At 33.7% G+C, this 17,545-nt stretch overlaps 1 protein-coding gene across 5 annotated transcripts in view; it reads left to right on the top strand.

Moving 5' to 3' along the window:
• The window catches only part of SBF2 (SET binding factor 2), a 253,227-nt gene that overhangs the window by 193,516 nt on the left and 42,166 nt on the right, over nucleotides 1–17,545 (top strand). For all 5 annotated transcript variants that reach the window (XM_082761347.1, XM_082761346.1, XM_082761349.1 and 2 more), the window contains 10 exons: nucleotides 1,865–2,127; nucleotides 3,395–3,567; nucleotides 3,833–3,906; nucleotides 4,288–4,483; nucleotides 5,357–5,484; nucleotides 7,462–7,637; nucleotides 8,549–8,694; nucleotides 12,553–12,751; nucleotides 14,812–15,008; nucleotides 17,225–17,362. In XM_082761347.1, the coding sequence (XP_082617473.1) occupies nucleotides 1,865–2,127; nucleotides 3,395–3,567; nucleotides 3,833–3,906; nucleotides 4,288–4,483; nucleotides 5,357–5,484; nucleotides 7,462–7,637; nucleotides 8,549–8,694; nucleotides 12,553–12,751; nucleotides 14,812–15,008; nucleotides 17,225–17,362 (1,690 nt within the window). The remainder of the gene's footprint in view (nucleotides 1–1,864; nucleotides 2,128–3,394; nucleotides 3,568–3,832; nucleotides 3,907–4,287; nucleotides 4,484–5,356; nucleotides 5,485–7,461; nucleotides 7,638–8,548; nucleotides 8,695–12,552; nucleotides 12,752–14,811; nucleotides 15,009–17,224; nucleotides 17,363–17,545) is intronic.

Raw genomic sequence — 17,545 nt, 5'->3', positions numbered from 1 at the left:
TATCTTCTAAGTTATAGAAAGCTAAGTTATGGTTTCTCAATTTTTCTGTTTTTCTCTCATTTTTCCTCTGTTAAAGATACTGATATATATCTATGTTCATATGAAGATGTGCTACTAGTTAGTGTCCAAGTTAAACCTATGAAAAAATACCTGAAAATCTCAGCCAGAAAGAACTTTGCTATTGAAGAAAATGTCTTAACATTTACCTATACACTTCTGAAAAAAAAAAAGTACTTTTGAATATCATCTTTAATGTAAAAATGTTGTTTGCACTTAATTTTCTGAAAAAAATATTCTTTAGGAGGTCAGCTTAGAGAAGTACAGAAAGAGCATTTTCACAGTTTCACACTTAAGGCTTTTTTAGGGCACTAACACACTTAATAGTGGTGGAAAAAAATAATCACACTGATACTCAGTTACTGATCTTTGGCAGTATTCATTAACAATAAAAATAACAAAAATTTGGACTTATCTGCAAAGCATTATAATTTGATGTTGCCCTTACGATTTTTATGTAACACCACTTTTTGTGTCATTTTTCCACCATTTAAGGTGTATTTTTTCCTGATAATAGTAACTTATCATATAACAATGTGACAACTAGCAAGAGTTCTGTTACATCAACAGCTTAAGATAGCAGCAGTTCCAGTGTCCCTGTAATAGACTGTTATCAAGCCTTAGGTTGGTTTCTGTTGAATGGTATTGCTTACTTTATTAAAATTGGACAGATCTCCCAGAACACAAACCTTCTCAATAAGAGGAAAGCATGCCTCTAATGCAAAAATGAAAGTATAATGGGAAGTCTTGCAGCACACTAAAATTAGAATTTTTAAGGAGCACATACACATAGTAAAAAGCTATTTATAATCTCTCTTCTTTTATGAAAATAGAGCTATCAAATAGGTGACTGAAAAATGTATGCTTCCCAAAGACATACAGCACTGTAAAGAGAAGCAGTAAAATAAAGAGAGAGATTACCAGAAATGTAGTTAGAATGAAGAATTGAAAAGGCATGTCAGACATATCAGGAGTAAAGAGAAAAGGACTGTGGTTGTGTACTGGGAGCCCCTTTCAGTTTGACACTGTGTAAGGAAAAATTCAAAGAACAGTAAAACTTAGAAGAAAGCATCTACTTAAAGCATCACTTATGTTTGTATGCTAAATTAGCTGAGCTTTATGTAGTATGAAGAAAAATGTTTACAGGATACTTAGTCCTCTAATAGTTTAACATCAGTTGTTAGGTCAGTAATACCAGCTTCCGGATTCCTTTATTCTAATTTCCTCAGGCTATAATATAATTTGGCTGCCTATCGTCTACCTAATTTGATCTAAGCAAATGCTAGAGTTGGACTCCAACATGCAAAGACTTGAATGTTTTCAGCTGGTCTGGAAACTATTTATATAAAAGCTTGCCTCACCTGGACATCCTAGGAATTTGGAAGATATCATCTGCATCAAGCAATCAGCTGCATGTTGTTTCTCAATCTGATTTATGCTTGATCTTATGTGACCTACGCAGATAAGCTAGGGAAAGCAGCTATATTAAAATCAGTAAACCACTCGGAAGTAACATAAAAGATTATGCAGCACAAAAAAAGATCTAGAAAGAAATTATGTTAGATTAGACCTGTCTACAGTAGGCAATGCTACTTGTGTATTTCAGTAAACTACTTCAGCCCTGAGTTGCTATAATCATACTCTCCTTAAACCCTACTAACCATAGCTATTTGCTTTTTATTTTTAAATAAATAAATAATTTAAACAATCAAATCATTTTAATAAACATTTTAATAAACTTTTTTTTTTTTTTTACTAACAGTTGTTTTTTAGAATTATAATTTATTTGTATTTATATGTCTTTTAGGAGAAAAATTCTGTGGGTCTGGACCACGATAAGACAGCAATGGACCTGGCTGCTGAACAGTTGCGATTATGGCCAACTCTTAATAAACAAACTCAGCAGGAACTAGTCCAGAATGAGGAAAGTACAGTTTTCAGCCAGGCAATTCATTTTGCTAACCTCATGGTCTACCTGCTAGTACCACTGGATACAAGTAAGAACAAGTTATTGAGAGCATCAGCTACTGGTGACTGGGAGAGTGGAAGTAATAGTATTGTCACAAACAGGTGGGTACACAAGTTCACTGGTAATCAGTCATGTTGGGACACTACTTTCAAAAATTTACTAGTTTTCAGAACTTCATCTAAACATCATTTTTTTCAGTATCTTCTCTTTTCAAGATCATTAATTAAGGAGAGTGGAAATCTAACATGGTTCCTCTTAAATGATGAAATATCACATTGACAAATTTACTGCCACTTAAAGGAACACGAAAATTTTATTGCTTCAGTAAGATTTTTTAATGTAGTAATGCAAACATTGAAGACAAATACTAGAGTATGAAGAGAAAGAAAACAGCAGCTCCAAAATTACTCTGTTTACTCCGTTAGTTTTCCTATAACTTGAGTTTATGTTCCTGAAGGGTGTTGTTTTTTTTTTCAAGAAAGTATATATATATAAATATCCTTAAAATTAAAATTTCTGTGCTGCTACACATTCAAGGAATAAAGTTACTGAGGTCAAAAAAAGCATAAACGATATACCACTTGGACAAATGTTAGATTACTAAGGGGGCAGGAGGAGCATAAAGACAGTTCCTTTCCCTAGCACACAAATCCAGGAGATTTCATAGCAAGCCTTCCTCCCTCTCTATTGTCTTAATTATTAGCTATGACCAGTCAAAATTCTCATATGATAAAATTGTAGAACGCTATATGAGGACGTTGGCATCAAGCAAATAGGTTATGTGTATTGAACTCCACTGTCTGCTGACTAAGCACCTCTAAATTCAGTCATTGAGATATGTTCAGTAGAAGAGTTGCAGCATATAATACAATGTATGAATCTGGCTTTTAATGTTGTTACGGGAAGCCTTTTCAGATGTTTGAAATACATCTCCCACTGACTTGATTGTATTTTATACCTGATGCACAAAATACTTTTTAATAGTCTTTTTGTTTTTAAATACTTTACTCTGCAATTATAATATTCATTTAATTAATTCTTCTGTATTTAGCATGGGTTGTAAATAATGTAATTAACTTTTTGAGAAGACATAGAGATTATTTCCAAGCAGCTGATCTGTTTTTCTCTTACGGGCTGGTCTTCACTATTGAATTCATGGAGAAAATGTTCTGTGTCATCAAGCAATTCTGACACCGTTAATGATACTGGGAATACAGTGTAGTTGTGGTAGGAGCATATGTTTTCAGCAAGTGGTTTATGTTTTTTTACTAGAAAAAGATACAGCTTTCATGTGTCTAGGCAGGTATCATGTGTGTTTCACCAGCTTCTTTTTTGCACACTTGAAATATCTTCTATTTATCTCCAAAGTATTGCAGGCAGTGTTGCAGAGAGCTATGACACTGAAAGTGGGTTTGAGGACTCTGAGAACAATGATGTGGCAAATGCAGTTGTACGCTTCATCACCAGATTTATTGACAAGGTTTGCACAGAGAGCGGAGTTACACAGGATCACATCAAGGGTCTTCACTGCATGATACCAGGTAATAATTGTGACAAAAAATATGCATTTGTAGTCTTTCATTATTCTTCTTTTCTAATGAGAGTAATGCACATTTTCCTTTCAGTTAATTTCAGTGGGGATAGAAGATCAGATTTCCTTTACAGACTGTAATTGCTGTTGAATTTCAACTAACTATTCCCTTGATGATTAAATTTGAGAGTTTCAGAGTATCAGAGTTCTAATTAGATTGCAACTTTCTCTTTCATATTATGCCAGACTTCATTTATGGTATTACTGATTTCCAGGCATTGTAGCAATGCACATAGAGACCCTGGAGGCTGTCCATCGTGAGAGTAGAAGGCTTCCACCAATACAGAAGGCAAGTATTATGAAACATGTTTGTATTCCTTACAAGTATTAGGATCATGCAATTCAGGCATTTTTTTCCCCCTCATAATGTTAGGAGGAAACATCAAAACATTGTTAGAAATTTTCCACCAATGATAAATAGCACTTGGCTTTGGTCTCCTGAAACATGAACTTACAAAACCAGAAGAGCCAGACTTCTGATCATAAACAAGCTGTTGCATACCCTCTGCTTTTTGAGACCCATTTCTCTTAGTTGAGTCCAAACACCATCTCCCTTCTGTGGAATCAGTCTCATAACAATTTTGTTTTGAATCTTTTTATGCCAAATATAACTAGGCTGAGCTATAACACTGGTATCCCTATTACACTTACGCTAATTTATTTGCATCAGCCCAAAATTCTACGACCAGCTTTACTGCCAGGAGAAGAATTTGTTTGTGAAGGACTCCGTGTGCTACTGGATCCTGATGGCAGAGAGGAAGCTACAGGAGGACTGCTTGGAGGTCCTCACATCCTCCCTGCTGAAGGAGCTTTGTTCCTTACCACCTACCGAATTATATTCAAAGGCACTCCTCATGATCAGCTGGGTAAGAAAAAATAAACAATAACTGTAGTACTTCAGATAGGCAAGATTTTGAGTTGGCCTATCTATTCAAGCATCGGCATCAAAATGGATATACCTCTAAGTATAATTTTTCACGTTGATCACATTGGAATGATCTTTTATTATAGGTTTTCATCACTAGCTTTGACAATGATTGCTCTTTATTTTGTATTTAACTTAACTGGATTTCTTCAAATGAGGCAACATATATACTATACTCTTACATATTTTCCTATATTGATGTTCATATAGTGGTTTCCACTACTCCTAGCTTTCCAATAAACCATTTTTTTCAGACACTGGAATTGTGTAAAATGAAAAACATTCATAAGTTAGTATTCGCCTTTCAATTAGTATTAATAAATTAACTGTTGCTTTTAATATCTAATGGAAATTGCTCTTCTGAATGATAGATTTTTATACTTTGACACTTGCCATTAAATTAAATTGTCTTTCAGAAGTACAAGTTTGTTTTGGAAAGTTCACAGTCATATGTAAAGAAATTAGGATTCAACGTTCGTTGTTTATAAGGTGCATAATGCAATACAAAAATGGAGTAAGTTTGAAACTGTTTCTTCACCCCTTTCCAACCTAGATTGTAGGGGTACATTTCCAATATGTAGGAAGACTCAGATATTTTTCCATCTATGACAAATTAAGCAGAAAAAAAAAAGATTATGGATAATACTTGAATTCTCAACTTTTTAGGTCTTTTGCCTGAAATTAATTCTGTACTGCTGTTTTTCCTATTGCTTTGTACTTGGCCATTCCTAACTGTTCAAAGTACAGTGTGACCAAAACAAAACTGATTCTGTAATCTAACAAGTATCTATAAACAACATTCTGTGGTCCTCAGTGGGAGAGCAGGTGGTGATCCGGAGCTTTCCTATTGCATCTGTTACGAAGGAGAAGAAAATCACTATACAAAACCAGTTGCAGCAGAGTATGCAAGAAGGAATGCAGATCACTTCAGCTACCTTTCAGGTAAAAGGAAATTTTGTAAAACTTATGTAACCCAGAATGCTCAGAATACTTTTGAGCAGCAGTTTGTCCTGATACCTGGGAAGAGTTCAGTTTCCTGCCATGTCAAGTCAATACAGAATATGGACTCCTTTTGTAGAAACTCTCACTTTTTTTTGGCCCAGTTGATACAGCATTACTGTTTTCATGTTTCTTTCTCTGCTTTTCTCACCTTTCTATTTTGGATTCAGTAAAAGGCTATTTCGGTGTGTTCAGCAGAGGCATTTAGTGCAGGGCAGTTGACAGAGATGGGACTTCAAAGAATTGGGAATCATAACTTCTCTGAAGCTTCCAAATGTTCCTTATTGGTGGTAATCTAATCTGTGGTTAAATCCTAGGAGATGGGAAGTTGAAGGCAAAGAATTTATATCACAGACTGAAAGTAGACTTCAGTGCTTAAGTCAAGAAATACTCTGTTGGGGTGGGTGACTGCAGAAATAAACTTTCACTGAGAACAATAACTCTTTAAAATCTGAAAATAAAATAGATTATCAACAGTTTAGTAGTTGCTTACAAAGTGGACATTATATAACTGATCATCCTTAAATATCCCAGTCAAAAGGACAAGATTAAGAATACAAATAAGGAAAACAACAACAACAAAAAAAAAGTTGTTCCTGTGGACTTTCTGAGAGGACTTCATGAAAACTTTTTTTTCCAGAAATATTTTACCAGGATAATTAGCATACTTCAATGATGTGCTAAATGCAGACATAGCTCAATGTTTTTAGTGCTGGATTCTGGTCAAACATCATATCTGCTTTTGTTTAGCATAGTGCTGTGTTAGGTTATGAAAATGAAAACAGTTTTCTTTCTGTTCCCTTTGTAACAGCTAGCATTTGATACAGTATAAGATAGCAGCGACCCATCCCCCATCTTTGTTTATTAATTAGGATGTTCAGAATGTTTTGGCTGTAGTCATGCTATTTCATATCTTCAAAACTTTGTATCAGTATAGCTTTTAAAAATTATTTCAAAGAGATCATAGAACAACAGTTATTAATATTTTGGAAAGTAATTACAAAACAAGTGAAATAAAAAAAATAATGAAATCCACCTTCAAGATGACAAGCAAACTTCAAAGCATGTGTAGCTATGCAATCAAAGATAAAGCTCAAGGATATTTCTTTGTTTGCTTTTTGCACATTCTTAAAGTTCTTTTGAGCCGTTTTATGGATTCCCTATTTTATCTCTGCCTTATTTTTTTAAATTCTTTTTCCCTGAAGATTTGACTGTCATACTTTTGGCTGAGAATGATGGAGTGTGATTTAAAGAAAAATAAGAAAAATTAAATAAGAAAATTTAAATAATAAATAAATGAGAAGTTTTTAAAAAACATTTCTAACAGGATGAATGAATCAGTGTTGAATAGCAGGAGGTTAGTTCCTTTCCAAAGATCAGATTTCACTATTACGCTTTATTATTAGCAGTTTTCTAGACTTTGGAAGGTGAGGTAAAAATTAGGATCACTAAATAATGGAAGTTTAATGCTTGTGACATATGAATGCTGAATTTGTTGATTTGATGAGAGTACATTGCCAACTTTACTTTCTGATATATAGTAGAGCTGACAGAATATTTCCAACCTGAGCTATCCCATGTGACTAGCACTTTAACTGTTGTAGACATCATAGCGCCAGCACAACCACTTAAAATATTTCTGTGTTTGGTATTATGAGAATTCCAGATGCTTCATAGTGAAAATACCTTAGTGTTACAACATAAATGCAAAAAGTAAATAACAACAACAACAACAAAAAAGAATGAGCTGTATGATATCCCTCAAAATCAATAGGATATGCGTACATGTATTTGTATTTTCTGATGGGCATAGTACTGCCTAAGTATGTGGGTTTTGTTAATATATATTAGGATCTTTTAATTTATTTTATCATATTTAATTTTTTTTTAGTTTCTAACATGTCCTGTCTTTATATGCAGCTAATTAAAGTAGCATTTGATGAAGAAGTAAGTCCTGAAGTGGTGGAAATATTTAAGAAACAGCTAATGAAGTTCCGCTATCCTCAATCTATCTTCAGCACTTTTGCATTTGCAGCTGGGCAAACAGCACCACAGATAATTTTACCAAAGCAAAAAGAAAAGAACACTTCATTCCGGTATAGTCATTCTTCTGTCACTCTTTTTGTTTACTACTAGTCAAATACATCAGTCAGACGTATTTTCAGATCTCCAGATCATTTAATCAGTTCTCAAGAAAACCAAAATAACTGATTGCTATTCTCTGTATTTTTACCTTTACTGAAAACAAGGTAGATTGATATGAAATAAATGTGTATATAAGAACATACTGTTTATCCAAACTTCTTGCTGCAGTAAATTTAAACAAGTATCTCATTACATTTTGAAACATGCACAATATAAATAACATTTTCAGCTATGCAAACTATGCCAACATAGAAACAGATTTCTTGTGTATTACATTTTAGGTTAGTAACCTAATGTGGGCTAGAATTCATTTTACTCTTTAGTATAGTCTGTTCAGTTGTCCTTGTGTACTTTAATTGAGATTTTCAGCTTTGGGTCCTCTTTTGAATTCTATGTTGCACATTAGTTTTTACTAGACTAGATAGATTCTTATGCAATTCCAGAGTGGTAGTTTCAGTGATTCTTTCTTGATTATTGCATTGTTGACATGGGGAAGTAGAATTCCAAGGTAGTCATGGAATCTTAAAACTTTAAGGTTAATATCTGCCTTTCCTGCCTTCATTCTGCCAACTTCATAGATTTGTTACATTGCTAGCAAAGTACAAATGCCTAAAGGAAGATTATGACTGCTTATTCATTATGTTATATATATAATAGGTAAAATTACTCTCGAAGTAATAAAATTAGCATTAAAAAATTAATATAGGAAGTCATATTTCTGGTGGTTATGATTTTGTTGTTAAATGAGAAAATACAAAATGTTTTTTATATGGGTAAGCACATTTATCCTAAAAATCTGTAGGTGCTATTGTGGAGAATTATATCCATCTTTTGAAATATTTTTATTGCTATGAATTTATAGTACCTTCTCAAAAAGTATTGTGAAAGGAGCAAAACGTGCTGGGAAGATGACAATTGGTCGCCAGTATTTATTAAAGAAGAAGACGGGCACAATAGTGGAAGAAAGAGGGAATCGTCCAGGCTGGAATGAAGATGATGATGTTTCTGGTAATAATAAAGTATTATCCATTTTTGTTTATACGTCTTACCTAGAAGAAGAAATTGTGAGGTCTTCCTAGACAGGAGAAAGAAAGGTTGCAAAAACATACATTCTTAAAGTGTTTTTGTTTGTGATGACCAGACGTACAGGGCAAAAGTAGTAAAGTATAATAAATTTATTATTTGTATTAATTACCATGCTATCTTCATATAATATCTTTAGAAAGCCTGACATCAGCAATTAGTCTATACTGAGAAAGCAGAATTTAGTGAGATTCAAGAAACAGACAATACTATAGGCAAATTTTGAATTTGTGAAAATTGCAAATTATATCTGAAGGCAGCAGAAGTCTGCAAATTACTGCAAATACCGTTTTTCCAAACTTCCATTGAAAGGGTTTGGAGACAGAAGGTAGAAGGTGATTTGGACTCTTTGTGTAGTTCATGTGCTCGTGTGGAGTTTGACTTTCTTCCAAACACTTCTTTTCCTACCATGTGCTGCTGTCAGTATACCCTTATCTGGACCAGTGCTAATTTATAATAAACCACTAGAGGGAACCAGATTCTCCTGTACATAAACAGGTATTGTTTTGTCATACCATTCTTTGTGGTTTTTTTTTGTTTGTTTGTTTTGTTTTTTTAATTAAAAAAAAGGCATTTCCGATAATGAAGTGTTTATGACACACTAATAATTTCTTCAAAACATCAAACAAGCCAAATTTATCTTTTGAATATTTAGTCAGTGAGGTGACTTAAGTGACTTACATGCAGATAAATACACATTTTCTGAAGTCAGAGTATGAGAACGCACTTGATCTGTTCTCTCAAAAAAAAGAAAAAAAAAAAGCATTCCAGGAAAGAAAAAAAAAAATAAATTCTCTTTTTCCATTCCAGATAAATATGGTGGGAAAAAATGCACAAAGAAAAGGTTGTGAAATATGGAATGTTCATATACTGCTGAAAATATGCATTCTTAACTGAATTTCCTTAAGTGCTGAGTTAGCATGTGTTCTAATGTTGCAGAATCTTCAGGTCAAAAGGATCTGTGCAGTCAGTGCCTGTTCTGGGTGTGATTTTTTGTCCTTCACTCAGAGAGACCAAACATAATTAAGCCTGTGTATTCACACTTCTCTTTGCAATGAAGAAATTGTAAGAGTTGTTTCATTGCATATGTACAAAACAACTACATTCTTGAGTACAGGAGTTACATAAAGATTAATGACAGTCACTTTTTTTCCTCCCCTGACAAATTTAGAAAAATATAAATTGTGAGGCTTCCTACCTGCTACTTTCCAGATGTTGTGACTGGGTATGTGTGAGGTGATTAAAATCTGACAGCTTGCTTTTCTGTTCACACTGCACTGACACCTCAGCTGACAACAGCACTGACACCTCAGCTGACAACTGTAGTAGTCCTTGGTTCAGACAAAGTACAAATAGCTGTAGAAAAATTGCCATTTAATCACTGAAATTTGTTTCATATTGCTTGCTGTGAATTACCATTTGTTTGCAAGTCTCAGAAACTGAAGTATAGGAAGCTATGTAGCTATAACAACAATGAAGCAAGTGGGAGCAAATGGGCACTATCTGCAGCAGGTGATGCATTGTCTTACAGAAAAAACCATTAAAGATAGTGTTGGAAGGAGCTTCAATGATCTCCATCTCTCTGCTGGAAAGCAGGATCAACATACTTATTATGATCCTTATATGCGTTTATCTAACTTTTTCTTAGCTTTCAAATATGATTTTTTCACAATTCTAGACAATTTGTATTAAAGTTAAGTTATTAAGGATGGTTAAAGTTAATACTTTAACCTCTTAACTTACTCCTTAACGCTGGAGAATAACAAGCAACTTTGTGATGCTCAGGGCTAAACATTTACTTGCCACAATTTAAATCCTTCATTTCTTATTCTGTTACTATGTACATGTAGAAGAGATGACTGCCTTCCTTTGGATTGCACTGTTTAATGTACTTATGGGCTATTGTAATATTTCCTTTCTCTGTTCTCTTCTGGATGATAAATATCTGTAGTTCTTTTCACTCCTATGCATTAGTCTTGACAGAGTTCTGATTATCTTCATTGCTCTTCTCTCGGTCCTCTTGAACTGGTTCACGCATAACTTTTATTGATTTTCAGAATTGGGAACAGTACTCTAATTACAAGCTGTTGCTAACACCTGGAACTTTTCTTCCCTACATTTCCTCCTAATTTTTATTTTTGGAGAGTTTAGAATCTTATCATACTATAGGTGATCATAGTGGTGTGTTCAATGGAATGGGAGACCTTCTGTAAAAAGTGCTTTTTACAAGCAGTCATATCTCAAGAACAGTAAAACAGAGGATTTATTCCTCTTATTTTCAAAATCAAATTAAAAAAATGCATTTTGAACTTGAGATAGTAAATCTTTCTCTCCCTCTTCAGGTTAAAGACACTGGTATGAGCTCCTATAATCTTTAGTTTTTTTACACATTCAGAAAGATATTTTGCAAATTCGGATCAACAATATACTGCTTTCATGAAAGAAAAATTCATTTAGGAAAAAAATCAAGAAATGCACACTCATGTTATCTAAGTAAGTTATAGCATTTAACATTGTTAAATATCAAGCTTCTGTGTTCCCCAAAATAAAATTATTTCTAAAACCCCTTTACTTTGTTTCTCTTAGTGCACTTTATAATTGTAAATGTTTTGTGACTTCTTTCTTACTAGGACAAATATGAAAATATAGGAAAAAGGGGAGATATCCATAGCACTAAACTCTTCCTTGTTTAGGTCAAATAGAAAATGGTTATTTTTGTACGATGCACCATTGGAGCAAAAAAATATTTATGTAGTTTTTATGCTAAGATAAATAAAAAGATGTATCTAGGTTCTACTGCTGTAAATTCTGAATGTTGTCTGCTGCCAGTAAACTTCTAATTGTATCATAATTTTAGGTTTTAAATGTAGTTTTAATTTCCAGTTTTATAAAGTACTGTTTTAAGTTTAAATCTTTATATACTTTGTGTTGCCTGATTCATGAAGAAATACTTCCCCTCATATGCACATGCTTTAATGCTTGAGATAAAGTGGTAGCAAGTAACCAATACATACAGTGAACAGTAAATCTGCTTTCAGACATATTTGGAAATAGTTGAAGTGTTGATAACAGGCAGGTGGCAGGTTTTGTACAAAGACCCTGCTTGACTTGAATTTCAGTGTAGTTTGAACTTGTGGCATGGTTTTTATCTTTCATGGTTAAAGTTTCTTTTGGTTTGGAAAGTGCAACTGATGTGTATAGCTGAAGAAAGCTGCTGATTGACATTGAAACTGAAGCATTAAGAAGCCAACACTTATCTGCTGTGAAATTATGATGCAGAAACACTTTTAATTTGAACCAAGCTTTAGAAAGATTTTTACATCTTTTGAAGACAGTTTCAAAGAATTTACGAGATCCAGTTTATCTTGCATGTTTAATGAATTTATGTGCTCATTTTTTATTATTCTTTCTGATGTACATCTTTGTATAGCAGTTGTGAGTTTAACATGCTTGCATAAATACACCGTTAATAGAAAGTATGCCTGCCTTCAGTTCAGTTCAAATAAATATATGAGAGAAGTTTTTCTGGAATTTTAGCAAAAGAGAGGTGTCAGCCATGCCAACCACTACAGCAGTAGGTAACTTTGGGATATACTTAAGTTTCCTGACTGGAGTATTATTTTGTTGCTTACAATTTCTGCAAACTATAGCTTCTATTTGTTAGTGCCTGTAATTGATCACTGACAATAAGACAAACTAATAATTAGTTCAGAAAGTAACGTGGGTTTTTTTTGTGTAATTGCTGGCTTTTTCAATAGCAAACTCAAAGATTTTTGATGTTAGTTTCAGATGACAGTGAGCTGCACACAGGTGGTACCCTAAAAGCTTCAGAGAAGTCAACAATGGAGCAATTAGTAGAAAGAGCCTGTTTCAGAGACTATCAACGTTTGGGACTAGGGACCATCAGTAGTAACACTTCTCGATCAAAACCAGAATACTTAAGAATAACTGCACTGAACAGGATGTATTCACTTTGCAGGAGGTGAGTTTACCAACTCAGTCAAGTATTTGAAAATAAAAGTGACATAACATGTATTCCACATTTCAAGTTCATTTAAACAACTTATTCTGACTTCTTCTTTGTCTGTAGTAAGTGTGTTCAACCAGTGGCCTTGAAGCTATTTGTATTCCACTCTTAGAGATTCCTCTTCTGTCACATGGTGGTTATGTATGTATTCATCAGATTTGGAAAGACTGCCAGTGATAGTAGCCAGAAGTGAGTTTTCAGAGCCTCCACAGAAGCTGTCAGACAAGTCTTTATTTCTAAGTTCTTTTCATTGCCTATGGAAAGCGGAAGTCCTTGGTGCTTTCAGAGGAGACTAACCTAGATACTGTGAATTGCCTTCTGATGTAGTTTTTCTCCTGGCTTTCTATACTGAAGATTTGCTACGCTGAAATTAAGAGGCTATTTTCCAGCTAATTTAGTGATCAAGCTAGATGGTAGAACTCAGTCTGCCTTGATGGTTTGTGTTGGTACTGGAAATTATTTATGTAGTATTATGTAGTTTATGTAGCACATAAATTCTGTTCCTTAAAAAAAAAAAAAAATCAAAACCAAATAATTTAATTACTTTCTTCAAATCAAAAATATGTTTTAAAATCGAAGGTATCTATACTGCTTTAAACTTTATCATGTACTGAAAGTCACATGCTGTACATTAATGCATGAATGTTACTAACTCCCTTTTTTGGTTGTTAGTGTAATTTGCTACCACTACCCACAAAAATTCTTTATAATAGAAAGCATATCTGCATAAGTTGTATGAGAAGAGCATCTGCATTCTCTAAAGCCTGTTTTGGCTAGTCATTGCTTTCATTATAGATAATGATATTGCCAGCGAGCCCTTCATGGAAGAAGGGCACAAGAAAATAGTAGATCCTTTCTATGTTCTTGCATACATAGAATAACAGATTAATAACTGTGGTTTTGTTCAATCCCCATTAAATACAATGCAAATAAAAGCATTTAAGTCTGCACATTTTGGCTGTGCTCTGGGCATTATGTAAACAACTCTTCTCTCTCAAAAATCTACCAGTTTTTAATATAATTAGTTTCTTTGGTAAAGATAATTCATGTCTCAGTAGATTACAAATCACTGGATAGAGATACTTACCTAATGCCATATTAGTTTGACTATTGTGTTCTAAGAACCAGAACATAAATATGTATATTCTTTTTGTATGAGGGTAGTTCAATTAATGTCAGAGTACTGAATTTACAAGAGCAGTGTATATTCTGTAGGAACAAAATTGTTCAGTAAGAATTAACATTTCCCAGCTTATTGTGTTAGTTTCTTCTTAACATATGAAATTGGCACTTAAATTGAATTTTTTTTGTAAGACATAGAAAATAGTCTTTCTCCTTGCTTGAATCCATGCTTTTTTCTAACAGAAATGCAAATACCATCTTGTTGGGTTCTCCATTTTTACATCTATTGTATTAGTAAATTTCCTAATCTCTCAATGTATTGTAGTGTTCTAAAAAGTACACAACATTTAATTTTCAAATACATTGTTCCAAGGAATATGGTTATAAAATACATTTTGACATAAACCAGTTATGACCAAAAATTATTGTTTTAGTTCTGATACTCTAGGCAATCTAAACATTCCTTCATTTCCATTCTTATATTCTATATACAAGTGTCAAAACAAAACTACTGTATCATGTGCATGCCTCACAATTCTGTTTTCTGTCATTCTCAAAACTATGGCTTCATTATAGTGATGGGTAAGAGATCCACTGGGAAGAGAATTATTACCAAATGTAACATAACCTTAGATGGAAGGACACTGAAAGTGACGGTCTTACGATTTTTTCCTAATTTAAGTTGTTTAAAAAATGCAGTTTTCTTTACAAATAAATGTATTTTAAAGGATTGGACTAAAACAGGAGAGTTGTGGAATAAAAAGCAGTAGTACCAGTTAGCATGTATTTTCATTAAGATGTATACTCTGCCTGTAGCTTTAGGACTTTTTTTCATTGTTTAATATTTTGAGAGCACATTGTTGTTCAAATTTTTCACCTTTTTGTCAATACAGTTATCCTGGACTTCTGGTAGTACCTCAGTCCGTTCAAGACAGCAGTCTGCAAAGAATTGCTCGCTGTTACCGTCACAATCGCCTACCAGTTGTGTGTTGGAAAAACACAAAAAACAGTACTCTCCTACTTAGGTCAGGGGGCTTTCATGGAAAAGGTGTTGTTGGCCTCTTCAAATCCCAAAACACACATCCTACAGGTGAGCTGATACAATTAGATTTTCTGTATAAGTAATTTTATTTAGAAATACTTACTTTTCTAGAAGAATCAGTAAGATGATTGAATCAAAAATCTCAGGGTATGAATGCTTATCAGTTCAATTGTTAAGTTATCAATTAAGTAGTTCAGTTTAATTACTCTCTGTCATGAAGCAGACCTTGAATGGTATGAAGGTGGTTCAAAGATGTTAATTGAACTAATCTGAATAGGGATTATATATGAACCAGAAGTCTTCAGTAAAAGCTTGCATCTGCCAAATGCAATGTTTCTGAGAATAAAGCACCTATTTTCTGATAAATTCCCCAGTTCGACTTCAATTATCTCTTTCCATTGTACTGTTTTTGTAATGAGTATATGTTGTCATTTTTAATAAAGTACTATATAAAATACTAGAACAAAAATTATTCGATGGATTTTCTGATGTCTTTCAATGTGATATTAGTTGAACTTTTATGTTTCTTTTATAAAATATAGGCCTGAAAGATTATTGTTGGGGTCTTTGCATTAAGTAAATCTTTTCCTTTGTATGAAGACTGGACCAACACAAGATTTGTCACTAGTTAATTTTCCAGAAGAATAAAACATAGGATAAAACTGATTTTGGAAAGGACAATAGTTGACTTCTTCAGCACTGTGTGAGGGGTGATTGATGTTAAGGTTGAAGGGCAAATTTTCCATCTGTAATCTTTTGCAAGGACATTGTTGCCCTGAATCTTTAGCTCACATATACATTTAGTTCAATAGCAGGATTTCATATAAATCAAGCTATTCATCTCTTGGGTCACTTTACAAAAAGACACACAGTGATCTTCACAAAATAAAACTTTCCAAGTGGTAGTGATAAGGACATTATCCTTTCATTTAGACATTTCATTTCATTTAACTAAATTGTTAAGAACTCAAACAACTTTCTGTGGCATTGCTTCAAGGGCTTGAAGTCTTAGAAATCATTCAAGTAAATTTCAGAATGTGCACACTCTGCTTAAAAGTTGAAGAGAAAATGTTTCTCTTCAAACTTCTTTCACTCTCCCAGACTGCAGCAGCGTGATGCTTCCTGCGTGTACATTTTATAATCACTTCCTAACTTTACTATTAATTTAGATGCTACTTGAATCTATCTTGAAGCTTCTTAAGCCACTTCCCACTAATCAGGTAACTGTTAGTTTCCAGCGTAGCATCTGGTTGGAGCATCACAAAGAAAACTATTTGTAAGTTACAGTAGTTGTGGCTTGTCGAAATGTGCTTGCTCAGGTCCTTTGACTCCCTCTTTCATCACAGATTCCAGATTCTGGCTCTTGTGATCAAGTTATATTTTTGTTCTGTAGCAAGTCTAGATGTGGCTGTAGTAAGCTAGAATTCAGAATAAAACAAACAAACAAACAAAAAAGCAGTTGGCATTTGAAGTAAATCTGACCCCTTGAGTCTGGACAGTTTTTTGTCTTCGTAGTCATAGTATGGCCCAATTCACCTAATTCATCTCCTTCCGTTCCTTCTAAGTCCTTGCAGCTGGATGCAAATGGATGTTTTTTCTTGTTAAGGTAGTTTCCTCCAACGATCACCTAGATTCCTAATGCACATTTAAAACTTGCTTTTGTTTTAGCATTGATTTTGTGTTCTGTTATTTGATTCTTAACTTCTTGAAGTCCTAAGTGGATGTCTATTCAACTTCATTGCAGTAATTTCTCAAAACATCATGCTTTCAATGTGCTTTTTCTATTTTGTCCACCCTGTTTTTAAACTGTGTCTTCTCTAGCTTTGCTTTTATCCAGTGTTTTGCAGCCACTTCTCTCTCTCTGAAACAGTCCTCCTCAGTGTTCCCAAGTAACTCAAGCAACATCAGTGACATCTGGAGAGTGATTCAATTTCTGAGATACATAGAGGAGTCATCTGAAACTCCACATGTGTCAAGAGGTTTCCAAAGGTTTCCAGAAAATGGATTATGGTTCTTAGAACAGTGCAGCTTAGCTTTGTGGAGTGGAATGCAAGAGAATATTGATGGTGCTGCTTGCAGCCAGGTGATGAACATCTGGGCATTCTTTGTCATTGAAGAAATGACCTTTTCAACATAGGACAGGCAAACCATGAAATTGTCGATTATCTTTTTTATATAGTTATATGGTTTTATATGGCTTTTGTTATTCTGTGTATTTATAAATATATGTTAATGCTGTCCATTCTTCCTGCAACTCTTTCTAGCTCCTGCTTCTTTAGAGTCTTCAAGCAGTATAGAACAAGAAAAATACCTACAAGCCTTACTTAATGTGATATCCGTCCACTGCAAAATGAATGGCAGTAATACTCTCACTGTTAGACCAACAATTGCTCTATCTCCAGGTAAAATTGTTTGGTATAGTCCTTTTCTGTGTTTAAGTTGAAAAGCGAATTTTCTTGGATCTGGTGTTAGTTCAATTTGAATTCTGTTGTTTCCTCTGTTGTTTCATTTTCCAGATGGTTTTATTCTCTCTTAGTTTTGATGAGTGTTTCTCTGTATGTAAAGGATGTTTTTAAACTTTTTCA

This window comes from Aythya marila (genome assembly GCF_965140915.1).
Source record: "Aythya marila genome assembly, chromosome: 5".
Classification (NCBI taxonomy): domain Eukaryota; kingdom Metazoa; phylum Chordata; class Aves; order Anseriformes; family Anatidae; genus Aythya; species Aythya marila.
Note: the sequence above shows the minus strand (reverse complement) of the source record. Positions and strands in the feature narration are given on the sequence as shown.